The 18977-nt window shown below is 39.6% G+C and overlaps 1 protein-coding gene across 1 annotated transcript in view; it reads right to left on the bottom strand.

The window, feature by feature from the left end:
* The window catches only part of EEFSEC (eukaryotic elongation factor, selenocysteine-tRNA specific), a 175127-nt gene that overhangs the window by 71710 nt on the left and 84440 nt on the right, over positions 1-18977 (bottom strand). Inside the window, exon 5 of the mRNA XM_024220773.2 lies at positions 3545-4186. Within this exon, the coding sequence (XP_024076541.1) occupies positions 3545-4186 (642 nt within the window). The remainder of the gene's footprint in view (positions 1-3544; positions 4187-18977) is intronic.

The following is an 18977-nucleotide window of genomic DNA, read 5'->3' as shown; positions in this document are numbered from 1 at the left end:
CCTAATCTCTAGCTATCCATCAGCAGCAGGGTGGGACCAACTGATTCAGAATTTCTATTAACTAGTTTGTATACTTAAAAAAAAAAAAAAAAAAGACACTGCACCACCAATTGGTTCCTGCGGCTCTCCACTCACCAAACCCTTTCATTCTATTCCCTCAATATGAAGCCGTAAGTACCTCCCCAGCAGACCCATGATAATTGGCACCGTCCTCTTCCCATCAACCCTCCAAAGGCCTGATGTACTCCTCTATCTTTACACTCAGCCTATACTATAGTAACATGCTCTGTCATATCTTTTTGGCATATACTGGGGGAAAATACTAACTCTGAATGAAACACTGTTCCACAGTAACCAGGATCAGAATGAATTTTTTATCTATATGCCATTTAGTATATACAGGCCTAACACAGATGACGAGTTGATGATTTTACAGTAGATCCTCACTTGTAGAGCCAATTGGTGTTAGTAAAGAGAGTGATTAATGCCCCCATTTTCTACAGCTTTGGTGACATTTCCATGACTGGAAAAAGGTAAGACATCTGCCACACATCCTAGCCCACAGTAGTGCTGTTTTAAAAGTTACAGGGATATCTGCTACAATTCACTAAGGATATCAGTTTCAGGAATTACTACGCTGGTCAAATAATTTTTAAAAAGTAGTCGCTTGTCTGTTATTTGCCAGGCAAGAGAAAAAATGAATAATTTGATTCATATTATTCAATTATTTACAGAGCTGGCCAGATAGTGGACTATATGGTAATAATTTTACAAATGATGGACAAAATTCAATAAAATTATTCATAAAAATTGTATGACCAGCACTAAAAATTGCAAGATATCAGTTAGTCAAAGCGTACCACAGATATTCATTGTAGCTTCTGTGAATATTACATAATAGTTCAAACTATTTACCAAAGTACTCACGATTCCCTCTGTAATGTAAGGGAAATAATAATAATACTGAGTAAAGAAAGTTAATCTGAATCCAGATCATTTCAGTTTAAAAACAACAACACAGTATGGGCCCCCCTAGTTTGCACCAACTCTTGTTCTCATTAGTCTTGCTAATTTCCACATTCAAGCAGAAAAGTCACAGACAAGCCAGGTTTCTCTGGCAGTTACCAATGCTACCAGCAGTAGGAGCTTTGCATACATTGAAAGTTCTAGCAGAGGTGAAGGAAGTAATTTTTAGAGTTGAGAAAAGGTGCCAGAGCGTCAATAGAGTATAAATGGAACAAGACAGAACAGAAAAACTGGTATTAAAATGTACAGATGAGACAGAAACATGATATATCAAATCCAAATTTCCCCAAAGTTGGGAAGGTAGGGTGCTCTAGTTTGGGACTGCCACTATCTACTGGCAAGGAAAATTAGCTATTTGAGAGGAATGAAATGCACATAAACCTCCAGGTCAAGATTTTGAATAGTGACTACTGATTTGGGGTTCCCAACTTGAGATGGCTCAAAAAGGACCTGATTTTCAGAAAGTGCTAACAACTATATTCTCTGAAACCTACACTTCTTCAAGGAATATCAAGTTGGGCACCCAAAAACTGAGGCAACCAAAAAATCACTAGTCGTTTTTGAAAATCTTGACCTCCAGATTTAGCAGCGAAAGCATGGGGGAGAAGCAAAGTGTCCCTGGAAAGCAGCGGCTACAGCAAGGAAAATACTACAAAATTCTTACTTTTACAGAGATATTTGATGTCTCAGGGCTTGTCTACACTACCGCTTAAGCTGATGTAAGCTTACGTCACTCAGGGGTGTGAAAAAGCCAACCCCCAAGTGATGCAAATTACATCGACCTAAGCGCCGTCCACACCAGCGCTAAATCGGTGGGAGAGCATAGCTTCTGCCTCTTGGTTGAGTTGGAGTAATTATGCCTACGGGAGAGCAATCTCCTGTTGGCATAACACGTCTTCACCAGACACACTACAGCGGCATGGCTGCATCGGTGCAGCCGTAGCACAGTACTGTAGACTAGCCCTCAGAGAGGAAGGAGGAGGAAAGAATTACAGATGAGTAACAACTAATTGCTTGTCTGGATGTAATTAATAGTCAGTGCTTTAGAGAAGAACCTCATTAATATGCACCTGTTGCAGATTACAAAGTAAATAAACAAAAAAAAATCAAAAATTCTGTACCACAAAATGTACTGTGACATCTATTTTCATAAGTGTTTAGTTCTTCATATAAAAATATGGAAATGTACAGCATCTCACTATAGCCGTGTGCTAAGAAACGGGGCTGAGACTGCTGCAGATTGTTTTGTTAGAATGATCAGGTTTTTGTATTACGAGAATAAAAATTAACAATTCTCTGCTATAGTATAAGTTAACAATATAATAATGCTTAGCAATTATATCACATTTTACATTTTCAAAGCATCATGTAAACACTACTGGTTAACATTTACATTAACATTGTTAATAAAAGGGTAACGGATTAAAAATGTATATAATTACATTTCTAGAGCTCCTTTCACTACAAAGAATTCTAAAGTGTATTACAGGCACTATACATAAATGGTTATCCACCCATTAATGAAATGCAGCCACAACTGAGGTATACCACCAAAGCACTACAACAATAGTTTAATACAAAAAGTGAAGAAAAACAACATACTGGAAACCGAAGGGCTTGTAAAAATAGTCACAATGTAATTACCCAAATTAAATCTTAGTCAGGACAAATTTCTTGACTCTTGCAAAAAGTCCCATGTATTCTTTAATGATGGGTTGTATATGCACTGTGACATGGCTTACCATATGGTGTGTGTGACGTGCATAATATATAATATTCAAGGCCCCATGTACTAAGTGACAGGCTTGATCTAAGTCCTGTGGCAATGTTTCTGTATATTGTAGCACTCCAGTGCAGACAACAGGAGATTCTGTGGTTTGCTGAGATAAATTTTAATCACTGAGGTTTTTATTTAATTGAATATAAAAATTAATAACTCAATCAATAGTGTTCTTTAACCTGATATTAATTTCTATTTATTTTACGCTGCCTCTACATTTTTAATATTCAATGTACTGCACAATTTTGGACTGAAACTATAGAATAACTGTACTGTACATGCCAGAGGAAGCAGAGGTTTTGGCAGCTGGGCAGAGGAGAGTTGGGGCTCCTGAGAAAGTATGGGAGGCCATTTGAGTTTGCGGACAAACACACCAGCTAAATTGTTAAAATGATAAATTGTGAAACAGTTGATGTTGACAATGAAATTGAGACCATTAAATTTCTAACTTACATCCCTCCCCAAAGGGATGGTGCTGTTCACACCCTTCTCAAAAGCGATGGTTTCTGAATGACCTCAAGCTCAGACAGGAAATACTGGATCAGCTACGTACAATCTTTCACAGGTTTTCTTTGCAAACAAAAGGCCTACAAAACTAAATTTTTAAAAAACGGAAACAGGAATTATGGGGCATAATTTGGTGGAAAATTCCATAGCACCGTGGTATACTTGGGATCCAGATCACAACACAGACTAATTTTATTTTGGCTGCATAAAGTACTAAGAAATATAGCTTACCCTCTCCACTTGTCCTTCCTTATGCTTCAATTTATACACTTTCAGCTTTGGAAGAAAAGTCTCAACATAGTTCTTGTCTTCCATCCCTTGAAGCAATACCCCATGGAACGCCAACCTGCAGGTGTTTGCATGAATATCAGTATCCAGCTTGGAGCCAATCACAAGGCAAAATTTAGGACAAGTGACAGGTTTTTCAAACTCCAGTAAAGCCCATTGTTGCCTCGGAAGCTGCCCTTCTCCTGTTTGGTCATTTTCCTTGTTTTCCTCTGAAGATTTTGAGCCCTTGGATAAGTATTCCTCTTGATAAAGATATTCCTTTTCAAAATCAAAAGCATTCTCCAGGGGTTCTTTGCTGAAGTCAGCAGGGGCTGGGCTGAAAAACATCACTCTTCCCATGACTGTTTCATGACCAACTGTGATGTGAAACTTGGCTTTGGTCTGAAGAGCACCACGGAAATACTGGATTTTCTTCAAGGAGATGACAGCAGCATATATGGTCTGGAGAGATTCTGGAGTACAGATTAGACCTCGTTCTAGCAGCTTGGGATCAAACTGGGTCACACAGACGCCTACTCTGTCACCCTGCATGGCATACGTTACAGGAGTATGGAACATCTGCATAGACTTGACTTTCTTTGTCACCTGTTTAGGAGGAAACAAAAATAAGAAAATTAACTGTATTTATATTTACCTGCATGGAATGAGCGCCAAATCACAGTGTATCAAGCCCTGGCTCTCTGCTAAAGATTCACATCGTCCAGAAGAGACTGAAATTTTTAAAATGGAAAGCAATCAGATTAAGAATATATTCACAAAATTATCTAAAATGAACCCTGATATGATTCTCCCAAAGAGTTTTATTTTCATCTTCTAGAATGTAAAGTCATCAATGCTTGGACTATCTTGATGTGTGTGCCAACACTGCGGATATGGCTACCAGAAATCAGCAAACCAATGAAAATTTGGTAATGCATAAGTCATGGAATAGCTGATTTTTCATCTTTCTATTTATTATAAAAAAGTGGTACTCTAAGATATCATCAAGATGTGTAACAGCCACCTATGTAACTACATAATTTTATTTTCATTACCCTCTTTTTCCCTTACCCACCTCTTGTTTCTCACACTCATCTACTGAATCATATTAAATCAGATTGTAAGCTATTCGGGGGCAGGGGCCCTCTCTTAATATGTATTTGCACAGAGTTAAACACAGTGAGGTCTTAGAAGGTTCCAGAACAATACAAACAATAAAAGCACACTGCCAGGCAATTTGTCTGCATTTCTCCAATAATAAATATTAATGCACACATTCATGCATAAGAGTGTACAAAACCCCAAATCAGTTTGAAATAAAAATATACATTCAACTGGACTAACTGCAAAACAATTAAAATACGCCATAGCTCTAGTTTTAAATATTAACATTTATTCTAACATGCACATGGACTGCTCTAGAACCCTGTGCAGGTAAGGCAGTTTGCATGAGAATCTTATATTAACACACATGAGCAGCACTTGAAGACAGGCCCCTTTAAATAACCTCCAAAGTTTAACTGGAATCACTCTCAACTTAATTATAGTATATCCACATCCAAACTCTCTAACCAGATTTAGTCATGTAATAAATAAATAAATTATAATAGCAGCAATCATATTCTCTTCTATCCAAGTTTGTTTGTGTGTGTGTGTGTGTGTGTGCGCGCGCGACTGCTTTAGTAAAGGTTCATCATTCTTCACAGCTGGTGTGAAGTATTATTACATCCATTTGACAGCTGGAGAAACTGAGGCACAGAGAGGTTACATGATTTGCCGAAGGTCATGACAGGCCAGTGGCAGAATCCAAAATGGAACACAAGCTACTATGGACCTTATTAGAGTTTGGAAAACCATTCACTTGTTCTGACTCAATCCCATGCACCAAGCACTACACAGTACTATCTCTCTAATTGATTATGGTATATTTTACTTTTATATTAACATAGACATGTATATGCATATGCATATTAATATCATATTTAGTATTTTTAACATTGTTCAATTTTTCCCCAAATCCACAACGAAAAGCTACAAAAGAAGGCAGTGAGACAAAGATTTGACTATATTTGGAAATAAATGTTTCTTCAACAAATATATGAAGATGCGCACTCCAAGGGTTTAATGCAAAAAGGTACTGGAAGTTCCAGATTAAATGCTGCAGCTAAGACTTTCTTGAGTCTACAGCTTTAGCCCTCACATTAAAGAAGACATCCCTGGAAACATTTCTGAGAAATAAACGGTGGAGTTAGTTTTATTAAAAACATATTTCAAGTCATCTACCGCTGGAGGTGTTCCCCTTTACTCAGCTGATAACACCATCTTACTCACTGACATTCACACACAAAGGGGCTATCCCACTCACTGAGGGTTTTCCCTGAAACTGATAGAGGACACTATATCCCTTTATGTTTTAGTTAGTCGTTACTGATGTCCTTCACTGCTAACGAGCCACTGAACCACTGCCACCTATGTCTCAGAGGTAGCATTTTTTTTTCTGGTTCTAAGATTGACTGGCAGGAGTGGACACCCAGACGATGTTCAGCGGATTTCATTTAATGTCTAGTACTTAGCGCAAACTCCAAATTACTAGTGGATCATGTAAACAAGAGTATCATTTATGAGATCACTAAAGCTGTCTGAAATATCAAATAATCCACAATTTAGGAAAATTCAAATGTTGAAAGAAAAAGAAAGAAAGAAAGAAAACCCTGCACAAAATAATACAGCACAGACTTGTGTTTATTTAAAGTGAACTTGGTGATATTGGTCCAATAATTTACAAATTAGGCATGGTACCTGTTATACTTCATTTCCTTGATATTATTGAGCTTGGGGAGCTCATGATGGTGCCCACCATTTATAGATACAGTTTATTTACCATCTCGATATCTGCTTAAAAAATGTAAATAGAAAAAAATCCCTATCTGAAGTTAATTAATAAGACATTAATAAACTTATGGTTGTATCAGTTATTTCAATTCAAAGTGTTCTCAAACAGAAGAAAAGAATGAAATAAGCTTTTTAAGATCAGTCTTGATTCGGCTTGATCAGGCCAAACCAGTTTAATTTAATAAGATTTTATTTTGGCCTACTCTTTGTGTTCTCCAAACCATTGTTTAAGAATATATTTTTCCAGTTTATGCATTAACCCAGTGTGTATCTGCCTCACACACTTACACAGACAGACAACAACAGATCTGGAATATCAATTAATTCTTTGCAAGGAACTCTATGGTTTTGACACAGTTTTAGATGCTGGAACACATATACAGTATAATAAAATAAACAATATTTCTCTCTTAGATACCACTCTTTGTCCTTAGAACTCCGAGTACTTAAAAGTTATCAGTCATTTTACCCTTTGTAGGGGGGTTACCTACCGAATATATCAGAACACAGCTCTAAATTTTGACTCTTCCAAAGTTTGTGCTCTGAAAAGTAGATTATCTTTCCTCAGTATATAATGGATTGTATAATTAATGTGGTGACCAAAATCAGTACAACAGGCCTCCATTCTCATGATCTATTCCTGCATTTCTCCCCGTTCTCCTCCTCTCTGTAGAGCTGCAACAGAGATGTCAGCATTTTCTTGCTTTGTATCAAATGCTACTTTTCTATTCTCAGCATAAATACTATTGTCACTCATCTATCATACTCTGCCATATTTATGTTCCTAGTTTACTGCTCAACTGTGGCAAGCCCATCAATAAGCTACATCATCTTCCACCTGCCATTCCCACTGTCTTTTCTCTGATGGGACTCAGCAGATCTGGGTTCTATTTCCAGCTCTGTCACATACTTACTGTGTGACCTTGTTTGGGCAAGTCACTAAGGCTGAGATGTTCAAAGTAGTCTCGTGAAGTCATCTTCATTAACTTTAATGGAAGAGGTGTCTAAATTCCATACATTCCTTTGAAAATTGAGCTTGAATCTCTGCCTCAGCTCCCATCTCTACAATAGGGATACCATTTCCATTTTTCATTCTTTGTCCTGTCTACTTTGATTTCAAGTTCTTTGGGACAGGGACTGTCTATGAGTATGTACGGCACCTAGCACAATGGGGTATCAACCTTGGTTATATAATAAATAATAATTCCACCCCTGCAAAATACCAGTACTATACCCACCTAAGCAGTATAGTGGTCCATATTATTTCTATGGTACAAAAGTAAGAAACCCACCCGACTAGGATCTGTAGATGTTTTTAAATGGAGAGAGAGAATTCTTCAATTGCCTCAATGTGTCCTCTTTATTTCAGCTACCTAATGTCACACACTTAAGTTTCTGGATGTTACAAAACTATAATCTTAGCAACACAAAAGTAGACCAAGTAGATAGACATAGTTATGGTGCCTGCTCTGGGTGCACAAGTGCAGATTGTGTACACACAAATCAGTTGCTGAGTGCCTAAAAGAGAGGTCACTTCTGCAAATGTGTCTAACAGTCTGTATTGCAAGAGTGCAACAGGTGAAAGCTACTTCCATAAAACCACTCAAAGAGCAAAAATCTTCCAGACAGCGTTCCAGACTGTGCAGTGACACCGAGAATCCATTCCTACACTTGAAATCTATACAAAGTATCTGTCTAGCCTCTATCAGAAGCAATCATTCTTATGGGTCAGCTATACTGCTCCATACAACAACAAGTCACTTTTTTTTCAGTTGAATAAACAGGCAATGCTAACAGTGACGAGATTTTTCAAAACCAAAAGGAAAATAAAAACAATTCCCCATCACCCCAAGGCCTCATCAGTTACTAAAGTGAACTGAGCAACCCAATCCTTCTAAGTCCCATTCCATAGGCAGGGTTTCAATCTCAACCTTCGACTGGCAGCTAATCTTGTCTGGTGTCCTTATTAATTGTTTACTTCTATTGGAAAGTGCTGAGTAGAGTAAAGAGGGCTGGGGGCATTGCAGAGGAGAAGGAAGAATGACTCACATAGAGGAAAAGGGGAACTGTAGAAACTCAGACCAAAATAATGGAAAAGATGTAAGTCTTACAGCCCTAATTTTGTTTGGCCAAAATCGTCAGCTGCTGGGAAGTAAGAACCCTCTTAAAATAGGTCAGTCATGAGTGAAAAAAAAATATTAGGATACTATTCCTTTTTAAACAAAGCAAAAACAGAAAAAAAATATAGCAGACACAAGCTATTGGGAACCACCTAAATTATGTATGCTCTCACCCTTGGTTGGAGTCATATTCATACACAGAAAGGCCAGTTGCAAGCTGCACGAAGATTAATATTGTTTGGGTGCGCTGGATGCCTGGCTTCTAATCAAAAACAAAAGAAACAGCCCTTTTCAGACTAGGAAAAGTCATTGTTGCAGCCCTTTTCAAATCAAATGTCACATCTATGCCTGTGTGTTTCACTGTACCACATAGGATGTGACAGGGAAGAGAGATCAGAGTATAAATATAAGCGAGAAACCCTTCATTAAAAAGGCTAATGACCCTAACTGCTGTCTGCTGGAAACACTGTAAGTAGTGATATCAAAGCCCATGCTAAGCTCTACCTACTATTTTGCTTTCAAACATTTTTGTGCACAAGTCATGTGCATAGTATCCCTTCAGCCAAGCACCCCATACAATGTTATCTATCTAGCTGGGCTAACAGGAGAAGACCTAGCAATTATCTTCTATATCCTTCATTTATGCAAGCACTTGATAAGTTTTCACCTATCCCCCATCATTCCTAGCTGCTATCTGTACCCTCCTTTTCCGCTTACCCACCATCTCCCCCTTGTTCCCATCACAATCCTATTTACAGCACAAATGCCGAGGACAAGTAATGGTGGGAAAGATGGGCAGCAATGTATACAGTTACTGTCAGCTAAAAAACAAAACGGTTTTTGAAGATGTAAGTTCAGAGCAATGAGTCCACATAGCAGAATTTGAAAATGGCACCTCATGTTACCAATTCATACTACCTTGGAAAGAAAAAGTCCTTCAATCTCTCATGTGGCAGCACTTAAAAGAGCTAACCTGGTATTCTATTCCTTTCATTTCCTATGTTCCTCGACACAAAAATAGCAACTGAAGCTTGTAAACAGAATCGTATAACTACACAAATTTACGCACTGAAGCCACGATACATTAGAATCTTCTTCATTGTTTTATGATGAACATTCAGATTTTAAATATCCCATCTTTAAAAAAAAAATCCTAAGCATTTAAAAGGACATTGACTAGGACTTCTTGTATATTTTTTTCAGTCTTTGTAAAACTCTCTTACAAGTTCATCATCAGAAGCATCTTGCAGGGGATTCCAAATAGTACAGAAAAATACAGAATAAAAATTGCAGGAGTGGGAAAAGATTACTATTTGCCTTTGTGTACATAAATTATATTAACTTTAGATTAAATATATATATTGTGGCAGAGCTCCGACCTTGTCCTCGTGGGTCCCGCGCTTCTAGGCGGTATATGCTAGCCTCAGTGGCTCACTGCGACCCTCCACGTAGCCCTTCTCTCTCTAGGGCCAGGGTTACAGTCTACTGAGCACTTTTCATCATAAGCCAGCGAGGAGGTTGGTGAGAGAATTCCCACAGTCTCTGTTGTCCCTGGGGGCTTATTTCACAACAGTTTAACCTCCTGTCCTGACAGGGCCTGACTTCCCCTCCCAGGAGGAGTTTCTGTAGTGGCAGGTTGGGGGGAGCCCGGGCCTGCCCTCAACTCCAGGTTCCATCCCAGGGACCCTAATGGCAGCAGCTGTTGGCAGCCGACCTTTCACTGCCAGAGTTGCTACATTTCCCTCGGCCACTTCCCCATAGCTCTCCCGCTTCTCTCTTCTTCACCCTTACCTTAGGGCTCCCTTACCGATGGCTTGAGGATGTCTTCATTAACCAGCCCTTCAGCCACACTTCCCCTCCTCTGGCTCCCTGGCTTTTTTCAGCCTGACTGGAGTGAGCCCTTTTATAGTATCAAAAAGGGCCTTAATTACAGTCAGGTGTTCATATTACCTTAATGGCCTCACCTGACTCTTTGCAGGTTAATTGGAGTCAGTTCTCATTAGCCTGGAGCAGCCCCTGCTCTGGTCAGTCAGGGAACAGAAAACTGCTAATCCAGTGGCCAGTATATCTGCCTTCTACTACTTTGTTGTACCCAACTGGCCTGGGTCTATCACAATATGTATTGACACACATGCTCTATATATTATACATACACCCAAATAAACTTAAATGGTTAGGCTTAAAATGCCCGACAGTCAGAAAAATAAGTATTTCATTACAAGAAGTAGAAGAAAGAGGTTTTTGTAATTTTTGTTTTATGGGATGTATTTAATATTTTCAAATTATTTTCCATTAGATCAGCAGTTCCCAAATTCTGGGTCTGCAGTGAACTGGCTAGTCATATAGCACTGGCTCCTCCTCTCTATTTCCAAATGTTACATTAGATTAAAAAGCTAAAAATACATTAAATATTTACTGGTACTTTTCAATTTATGCAATTGCTGTAATTGCTACAACTATGTTTGAGAATCCCTGCATTAGACTATATTCAATGGAGTAATTTTAAAACTGTTCCAGGAAGTTTTAACAGTATGGCTCCCATTAATCCATTTGCCACTTGTCCTCTTCTCCGGTTTCTGTGCTATAATGGAAATATTATTTTATTGGAAAGTTAGCATCTCACATTGACAGACCAGGTATATAGAGTAGTCTAGTAGGTGGTTTAAGCCACCCCACCCTTCCATGTGCCTGGTACTTACCCATACATTTTCTCTATTTATCTACTCCCATATACAAGGTTCTTATTTGTGTACCTGAGGGCAACAGTTAAGTCAATGATATCGCACACCTAAAACTGTGTCCATAACTTTACCTCCTAAAGTTCTCTTCTGGTTGGTATGGGGGTACACGGTAAATGGATCACAAAGGGGAGAACCTTAACTGAGCATAGCATCTCTCCCTGTCAGCTGGGCTCCAACAGTGCAAGGACAGAGCGCCATGGGGATTGGTTTCTCGCAAAAAAAGGTTTCTGTTTGGTGATGAGGAGAACTAGAATTACATCTCATTCTAAAGGTCAGATAGAGAAACTGGCAGAAAAGTGAATCAGTAAGTTGATCTGGATCAAGTAACAAGTCAAAGGAGCTTTAAATCATTACTTTCCTGTGGCCTGGGCAGAGCATAAATATCAATAAAGTATTTTGTTCCATCTCACTCTTCTTCTTCCATATAGCTTGGGTAGGTAGCAACAACTACAAATTTATATCTGTTTGATAGCCAGCACATTGCCGCAGCAGTGAGCTGGTGAATGTCCTTCAAGCCGCCGGCAAAAGAACGAAGGGGACATTCAGATATGATGTGCTCTATGGTTTGTGCCTGGTGACCACAGTCACATACAGGTGTTTGCCTCATTTTCCATTTAAAGAGGATTTGTCCACATCTCCCATGAGATGTCCTAATGCGATTCAATCTGCACCAGTCTTTCCGACATAAACCAAAACCCGGTGGTTCCTCAATAGGATCAACAACGAGCTGTTTGTTTTGAGCAGTCAAAGTGTTCCATGTGACTCTCCATTGAGCCTCAGCATCAAAGTTGGGTGTAAGGATCTTGATACGGTTCCATAGAGGGTTGCGGGATTTTAATCTCGTCTTTGGTGGGTTTTGCAGGTCATGGTGCAGTGGGATCCTCGTATTTGCATTGACATGATTAAGAAAGCAAGATGTGATTTGTAAGGTCCATGGACTGGAGCCCCATGATGTTCCGGCCAATCTTCTAATAAGCGCGACACAAGACCTGACCTTATCGCAGGTGTTCTCGAGATGTTGTCGAAAGGTCAAACTGCAGTCCAGGGTCAAGGCCATGATACTTTGGATTAGCTTCGTTGCTGATGCTCTCACCACAGAACTGCACATCAAGTTTGGTATTAGCCATTTTATTGTTCAGAAGGAAAGCAGTTAGCATGGGGTTTTTTTGGATCAGGCCTAAGTTTCCAACATTGGAAATAATCAGCCATTGTGCTAGATCTCAGGTTAGGTTACAGTTGATGGTATGGAGGCTTGTATGCTCAACAGCTAGGACAATATCATCCGCATACATGAATTTCCTTGACTCCATTGCTGGTATATCCACAATGTATAGATTAAAAAGTACTGGGGCCAGGACAGAGCCCTGAGGGATGCCCGAGTTAAGAGTTCTTGGTCTACTGATCTGGCCATTAAGGTGTACCTTAAAGCGGTGATCCCCAGTCATTGCCACCAAGAGGTGGCATCTCACTCTTACCTGGACTGATAGAGACATTCTTCCATAGCTTAAAAATACCCTAACATTGTTTTGTTCAGGGACTGCAGTGAGTGGCTAAATCTCATCTCTCTGTTTTGTCTGGCCCTTAAAATACAAACCTGGAAAACACTGAAAAGGACCTGATAGGCACTTAAGATTGGGATTTTGTTTTCCTAACATATATTCGGTTTCCCTACATAAGGGATCTCCAGAAATTATAATATAGCTCTAGACTTTTACATATTGTGCTGGGCTTTATTACCACAGAAATTATGAAAGGAAAAGATCTATTAGGGCATCCAGTCCACCTTTCCTCAAAGGAGATTGCATCATACATTTTGGAGTATTTTATCCAGCCTCCAGTGGTTTGAAAGTCCTGAGCAATAGAACTTTGAATCATAAATTGCAGCCAATTTTTGGCAAAAATCAATGGAATTTGTTTGGGATTTTATTTGTTTTTCTATTCCCAACTTTAAACCTTTACAAAAAGTATGATATGTTTTTAAGCAACTTCAGCCTTATGATCTTCATGACAAAATCAGAGAGAAGAGAAGTAGGGGGGAAAAGGACAGTTCAATAGGTCCAATAAGTGGAAAGTTATTTTAATAGTCTCCCCTGGAATTCTAGATCTGTAGAAACATGAAGAAAAGGAATAATATTGGGTGTAACTTTAAAGTTAGCTTTGGCTGCATGCAAACAATATCTGTAAACATGGTTAACTTGGATACCATTATAATTGTTACTACAAACTTAGCTCATAAGGTCATTCACATTTTGTTTCTAAATGGTGGCACAGAGGGACTGATTGTATCTCTCACTTTGTAAATTAACAAGCATGTATTGAAATCTTACATCCCTTACAAAGAAAGGGTTTTTATTATTTTTTTAAATTTAGATTATCCCATTAACATTCCTAAAGCGTTATGTAGAGGTTTATAAAGGGGGTTAAAAAGGGGATTGGAAGAAACCCATGTATTAACATATAAATAAAAAACCCAAGGCAGAGAAACATTAAAAGCACCCAAACTGTTCAGCCCTTAAGATAAACAAATGTGTTCAATATAAGAAAAGAACCTGTTATTTGAAGACCAAAGGAAAAGCCCACTAAGATTTTCAAAGCAGTTTAACTAGAGACTAATAGGAAACAGGATAAAAAAAAATCCACTAATGACTTTTTCCCCTGATATGTCAGAGCTTCTTTTCCTTTATTTATCCAACTTTCATTAAGTTATCAGTGTTCCATATGTCATAGCTTTTAGCTTCTCTAGATAAGAACCACAGGATCCTGCTACCTCCCAGTCCTGTGACTGCATCTTACTGATACTACAGATATAGCAACCCAACCCTCCTGTAACACAGGTGGAACCACAGAAGATACATTAAATAATAAATACTAATACATCAGATAAAAATCACTGGGTTATAAACATACCTAAAGTTCCTATGTATAAGAGTTAAAAACTACAAAAAGAAGATACCAATGTAACGCCCTGGGCTCCAGTCAAAGGTGGAGTAAGGAACAGGCACTAAAGACCCCTGCCTAGAATAGCAGCAGCTCCTGGATCTATCGGATTACATGCAAATCTGAGGGGTTTTTTTGTTTTTTTTTTTTTTAATGAGGGGAGGGGGAGATTTTTGAAGACATTTAGGCACTTAACTCCCTGGGAGTTAGGGTTCTAGACACCTTTAAAAATCTGGCCATAAATTCATAGTCCTCATGGTGATGAAGAAAAGCGTGAAAATGTGACAAGAAACAATGTCTGCCTGAATATACAGACAACCTGAAACAATAGCCTTGAGAAGTGAAAATTGTGCTATTCATCTCAATGGGTGTTTAAACCAAGAATCCCTGCTGTGGGGGACACTGACAACACCATCCCAGCAGAGGACTGCGTGTGTGGATGGAGGAGAGGAATGCGTGAAGACCCTTCATCCAAGCACATCCACTCCAGTTGTTGGGGTAAGTCCCACTACCATTGCCTCTTTGGCAGAGGAGGGGCCGTCTGCCACCACCATTCCAAGTAGAGAAGAGGCAGGGAAAAGCTTCTGCCATCAACCTGATGTCAGACCTCATCTCAAACCCTGTAGTAGGAGCAGCATTCATGACTCCACTGTACATGCTGTATATTCAACATAAATAGCAAAAACTAGACTAAATGTACATAACTTTCTCAAAAGTAATGTGAAAAGGAAAATTTAAAAGACCTACACAATGCATATTTAACCTGTTGACTTCACTGACAAGAGTTTTAAAGGTTAAAAAATGATTTGACAATTAAAAGATAGGAAAACATCCACCATTATGGGTTTAACATTTTATAACAAATATAAATGCTCGTGCGTTAGAGCATAAGCCAACCACTAACTGACAGGAATTAGGATAAAATTTCCCCTATGGGCAGGTTATTTCATAACTTTCCATGTGCAGTCTCTACAGCCTTCCTCTGAAGCATGTGGAATGGGTCACTAGTGGACACAGGTTGCCAGACTAGATGAACCACTTGTGTGATCTGGTAATTTCTATTTTCCTATGAACTCTTGTCTAATCTCAAATACTGCATCTAATTTAAACTCTGATCACCTAACCAAATCCAGAACTGTACCTACCTTTAACCAGTTCATTTCCTAAATCCTTCTTTAAACCTAAGATATGCGAGTTTCTCTCTTTTGGGAGTAGAGGTGATAATTTATGGATATCAGAGAAAATTTCTACAGATCCACAAATGATGATGCCATTTAGCAACAAAGACAAACAGTTCCTGGTGTAAGGCATCAAGGGACACCTGGAGCATAAATTCATGTGTGAGTCAGTCAGGCCATCCAAAAAATTATTAGGTTGGCTTAAAAACATGAGCTATTTTAAAAAAAAAAAAAAAAAAAAAAAAAAAAATAAAAAAAAAACCCACGCTTCCTCCAAAAAACTGAGATTCTTACAACCACACAATTCACCTGATTAGCGATTTAAGAAAAGTACACAACTTGCAATGAAATCACAAGAGTTTGTAAGACTATTTATAACACAACAACCATGTGATATAACCTCGTGTCCCACAACCTAGATCAGAGAAGGCCATCTCGTCTCAGATAATCAAGGGCAAAATGGCAGATGGAACCTACTACACATTGGAGAGGTTATGATTGTGCTGATGTGCCTCGATAACGCTTACTTTGTCCCCAGCTACCACGTATGTGTGCAGTGGGGTGGAGAATATAATTGTGGATAAAATGTTGTCTGCCCCTCCTGAATTACAGGTAAACGGGCAGAAATAAGGAAGGAAGAGTTTCTAGCGTTCAGTAGAGTGACATTATGATTGCAGTGCTGTCAGTGTAATCCTATACCATAAAATCTTTTAGGGAATTCCCCTCTTTTGATCAGATGTTTCAGATCCTGACAGCCCACATTGCAACAGTGGGATAAAACAGCTGATAGACCACACAGCATTAAAGGAGTTAGCTAAAATTCCCTTATCACTAGCACAGAATCTTAAAAAAAAAAAAAAAAAAAAAAATGCCGGCTGTCCAATAAGCTAAAGGCATGTCCCTGATCTCACTTTAATGCTGCTCTGCTTTAAAGGTGTGGTTTCTGTTTAATGTCTGCATACATTGTATTCATACACGCCACATCATTGTACATACAGTGCTACACAAGTATAAATACATATTTCATAAAAACTACATACATTCAGGTTGCAAAGTCAAACACTCAAAAATTAGGAAATGCCAGAATTATGGTTGCCCAGGCAACTTTAATTCACCCATTGTGTGCAGACATTATGATACAGTCTTTAATTACACAATCACATACTGTTTTTTTCCAGCAGAACCCCTGCCTCATTCAGTACACTGGATGGATGGTGCTCACTGAATGGGCAGCTACTCAGTTTTCTTTTTATCCTCAGTATTCAATGTGTGGACCCATTCATTATTTACTGCACATCATTCAAAACCCTATGCTGAATTATTAATTTCCTCATGGGCTTTTCTAGGATGCTCTTATTATAGTATCTTAGTTCTTTACAAACTCTAATGAATTAGCCTTCCCAACACCCCTGTGAAGTGAGGTGATATCCTCATTTTTTACATGGGGAACTGAGGCACAGAGAGTACAGGCAAAATTGTCAAAAGTATCAATTAATATTGGGTTCCCTATTTGAGAAGCCTAAAGCCTGATTTTCAGAGTACATACCATTTTACATGGTCAGAGCAGAGCTCCCACTGACGTCAGCTGCAGTTGAGAATGCTCAGCACTTCTGCAAATGAGATCCTAGATGTCTCTGGATGGATACCCAGAAAATGAGGAACATACAATTTGGTTTAACTGACTTGCCTAACTGGAGACTCCAGTTCTCCAGACAAGTATTCAACTGCCTCGGTCCTGAGGTCATCCTTTCTCTTCCACCAATCCCCTCATTCATTATATACATTCCAACTCCTGCAATAAATGAGGCTGGGATCCAAAACACAACAGCCTCCTTCACTATACACTCCTAATTTATTCCCAGAGCACAGTCCACCCCGTGCACCCATGGAAGCACTTGTCCTGTGGAAAAAAAGTCTTATATGACGATATCATTAAGGACTGCATGATAACGCACACAAGAAGCGAATTAAAGTTGCCATTAATTCTGCCATTTCCTAATTCTGAGTGCTTGACTTTGCATCTTTAGCATTCTTTAACGTATGGTGGATTTTTTTTTTTAAATGTAATTTCCTACTGGTGGCACTCCCAGCTATCTCCGTGACACCACAGATTTCCTGAGAAAACTACAATGCATTGGTGACCTCCCAGAAAACACCATCCTAGCCACCATGGATGTAGAGGCTCTCTACACAAACATCTCACACAAAGATGGAATACAAGCTGTCAGGAACAGTATCCCTGATGATGACACAGCACAACTTGTTGCTGAGCTCTGTGACTTTATCCTCAGGCACAATTATTTCAAATTTGGTGACAATATATACCTCCAGACCAGTGGCACCGCTATGGGCACCCGCATGGCCCCACAATATGCCAACATTTTTATGGCTGACCTGGAACACTGCTTCCTCAGCTCTCGTCCACTCACACCCCTTCTCTACCTACGTTACGTTGATGACATCTTCATCATCTGGACCCATGGGAAGGAGACCCTGGAAGAATTCCACCATGATTTCAACAGCTTCCACCCCACCATCAACCTCAGCCTGGACCAATCTACACGGGAGGTCCACTTCCTAGACACCACAGTACAAATAAGCGATGGCCACGTTAACACCACCCTATACCGAAAACCCACCGACCGCTACGCCTACCTTCATGCCTCCAGCTTCCACCCTGGACACACCACACGATCCATCGTCTACAGCCAAGCGCTGAGGTACAACCGCATCTGCTCCAACCCCTCAGACAGAGACCAACACCTACAAGATCTTCACCAAGCGTTCTCAAAACTACGATACCCACACAAGGAAATAAAGAAACAGATCAACAGAGCCAGACGTGTACCCAGAAGCCTCCTGCTACAAGACAGGCCCAAAAAAGAAACCAACAGAACTCCACTGGCCATCACCTACAGTCCTCAACTTAAACCTCTCCAACGCATCATCAGTGATCTACAACCCATCCTGGACAATGATCCCTCACTTTCACAGACCTTGGGAGGCAGGCCAGTGCTCACCCACAGACAACCCGCCAACCTTAAGCATATTCTCACCAGCAACCACGCACCGCACCATAACAATTCTAACTCAGGAACCAACCCATGCAACAAACCTCGATGCCAACTCTGCCCACATATCTACACCAGCAACACCATCACAGGACCTAACCAGATCAGCTACAACATCACCAGCTCATTCACCTGCACGTCCACCAAAGTTATATATGCCATCATGTGCCAGCAATGCCCCTCTGCTATGTACATTGGCCAAACTGGACAGTCACTACGCAAGAGGATAAATGGACACAAGTCAGATATCAGGAATGGCAATATACAAAAACCTGTAGGAGAACACTTCAACCTCCCTGGCCACACTATAGCAGATGTAAAGGTAGCCATCTTACAGCAAAAAAACTTCAGGACCAGACTCCAAAGAGAAACTGCTGAGCTCCAGTTCATTTGCAAATTTGACACCATCAGATCAGGATTAAACAAAGACTGAATGGCTATCCAACTACAGAAGCAGT

This window comes from Terrapene carolina, unplaced genomic scaffold (genome assembly GCF_002925995.2).
Source record: "Terrapene carolina triunguis isolate 2854851 unplaced genomic scaffold, T_m_triunguis-2.0 Scaffold89, whole genome shotgun sequence".
Taxonomy (NCBI): domain Eukaryota; kingdom Metazoa; phylum Chordata; order Testudines; family Emydidae; genus Terrapene; species Terrapene triunguis.
Note: the sequence above shows the minus strand (reverse complement) of the source record. Positions and strands in the feature narration are given on the sequence as shown.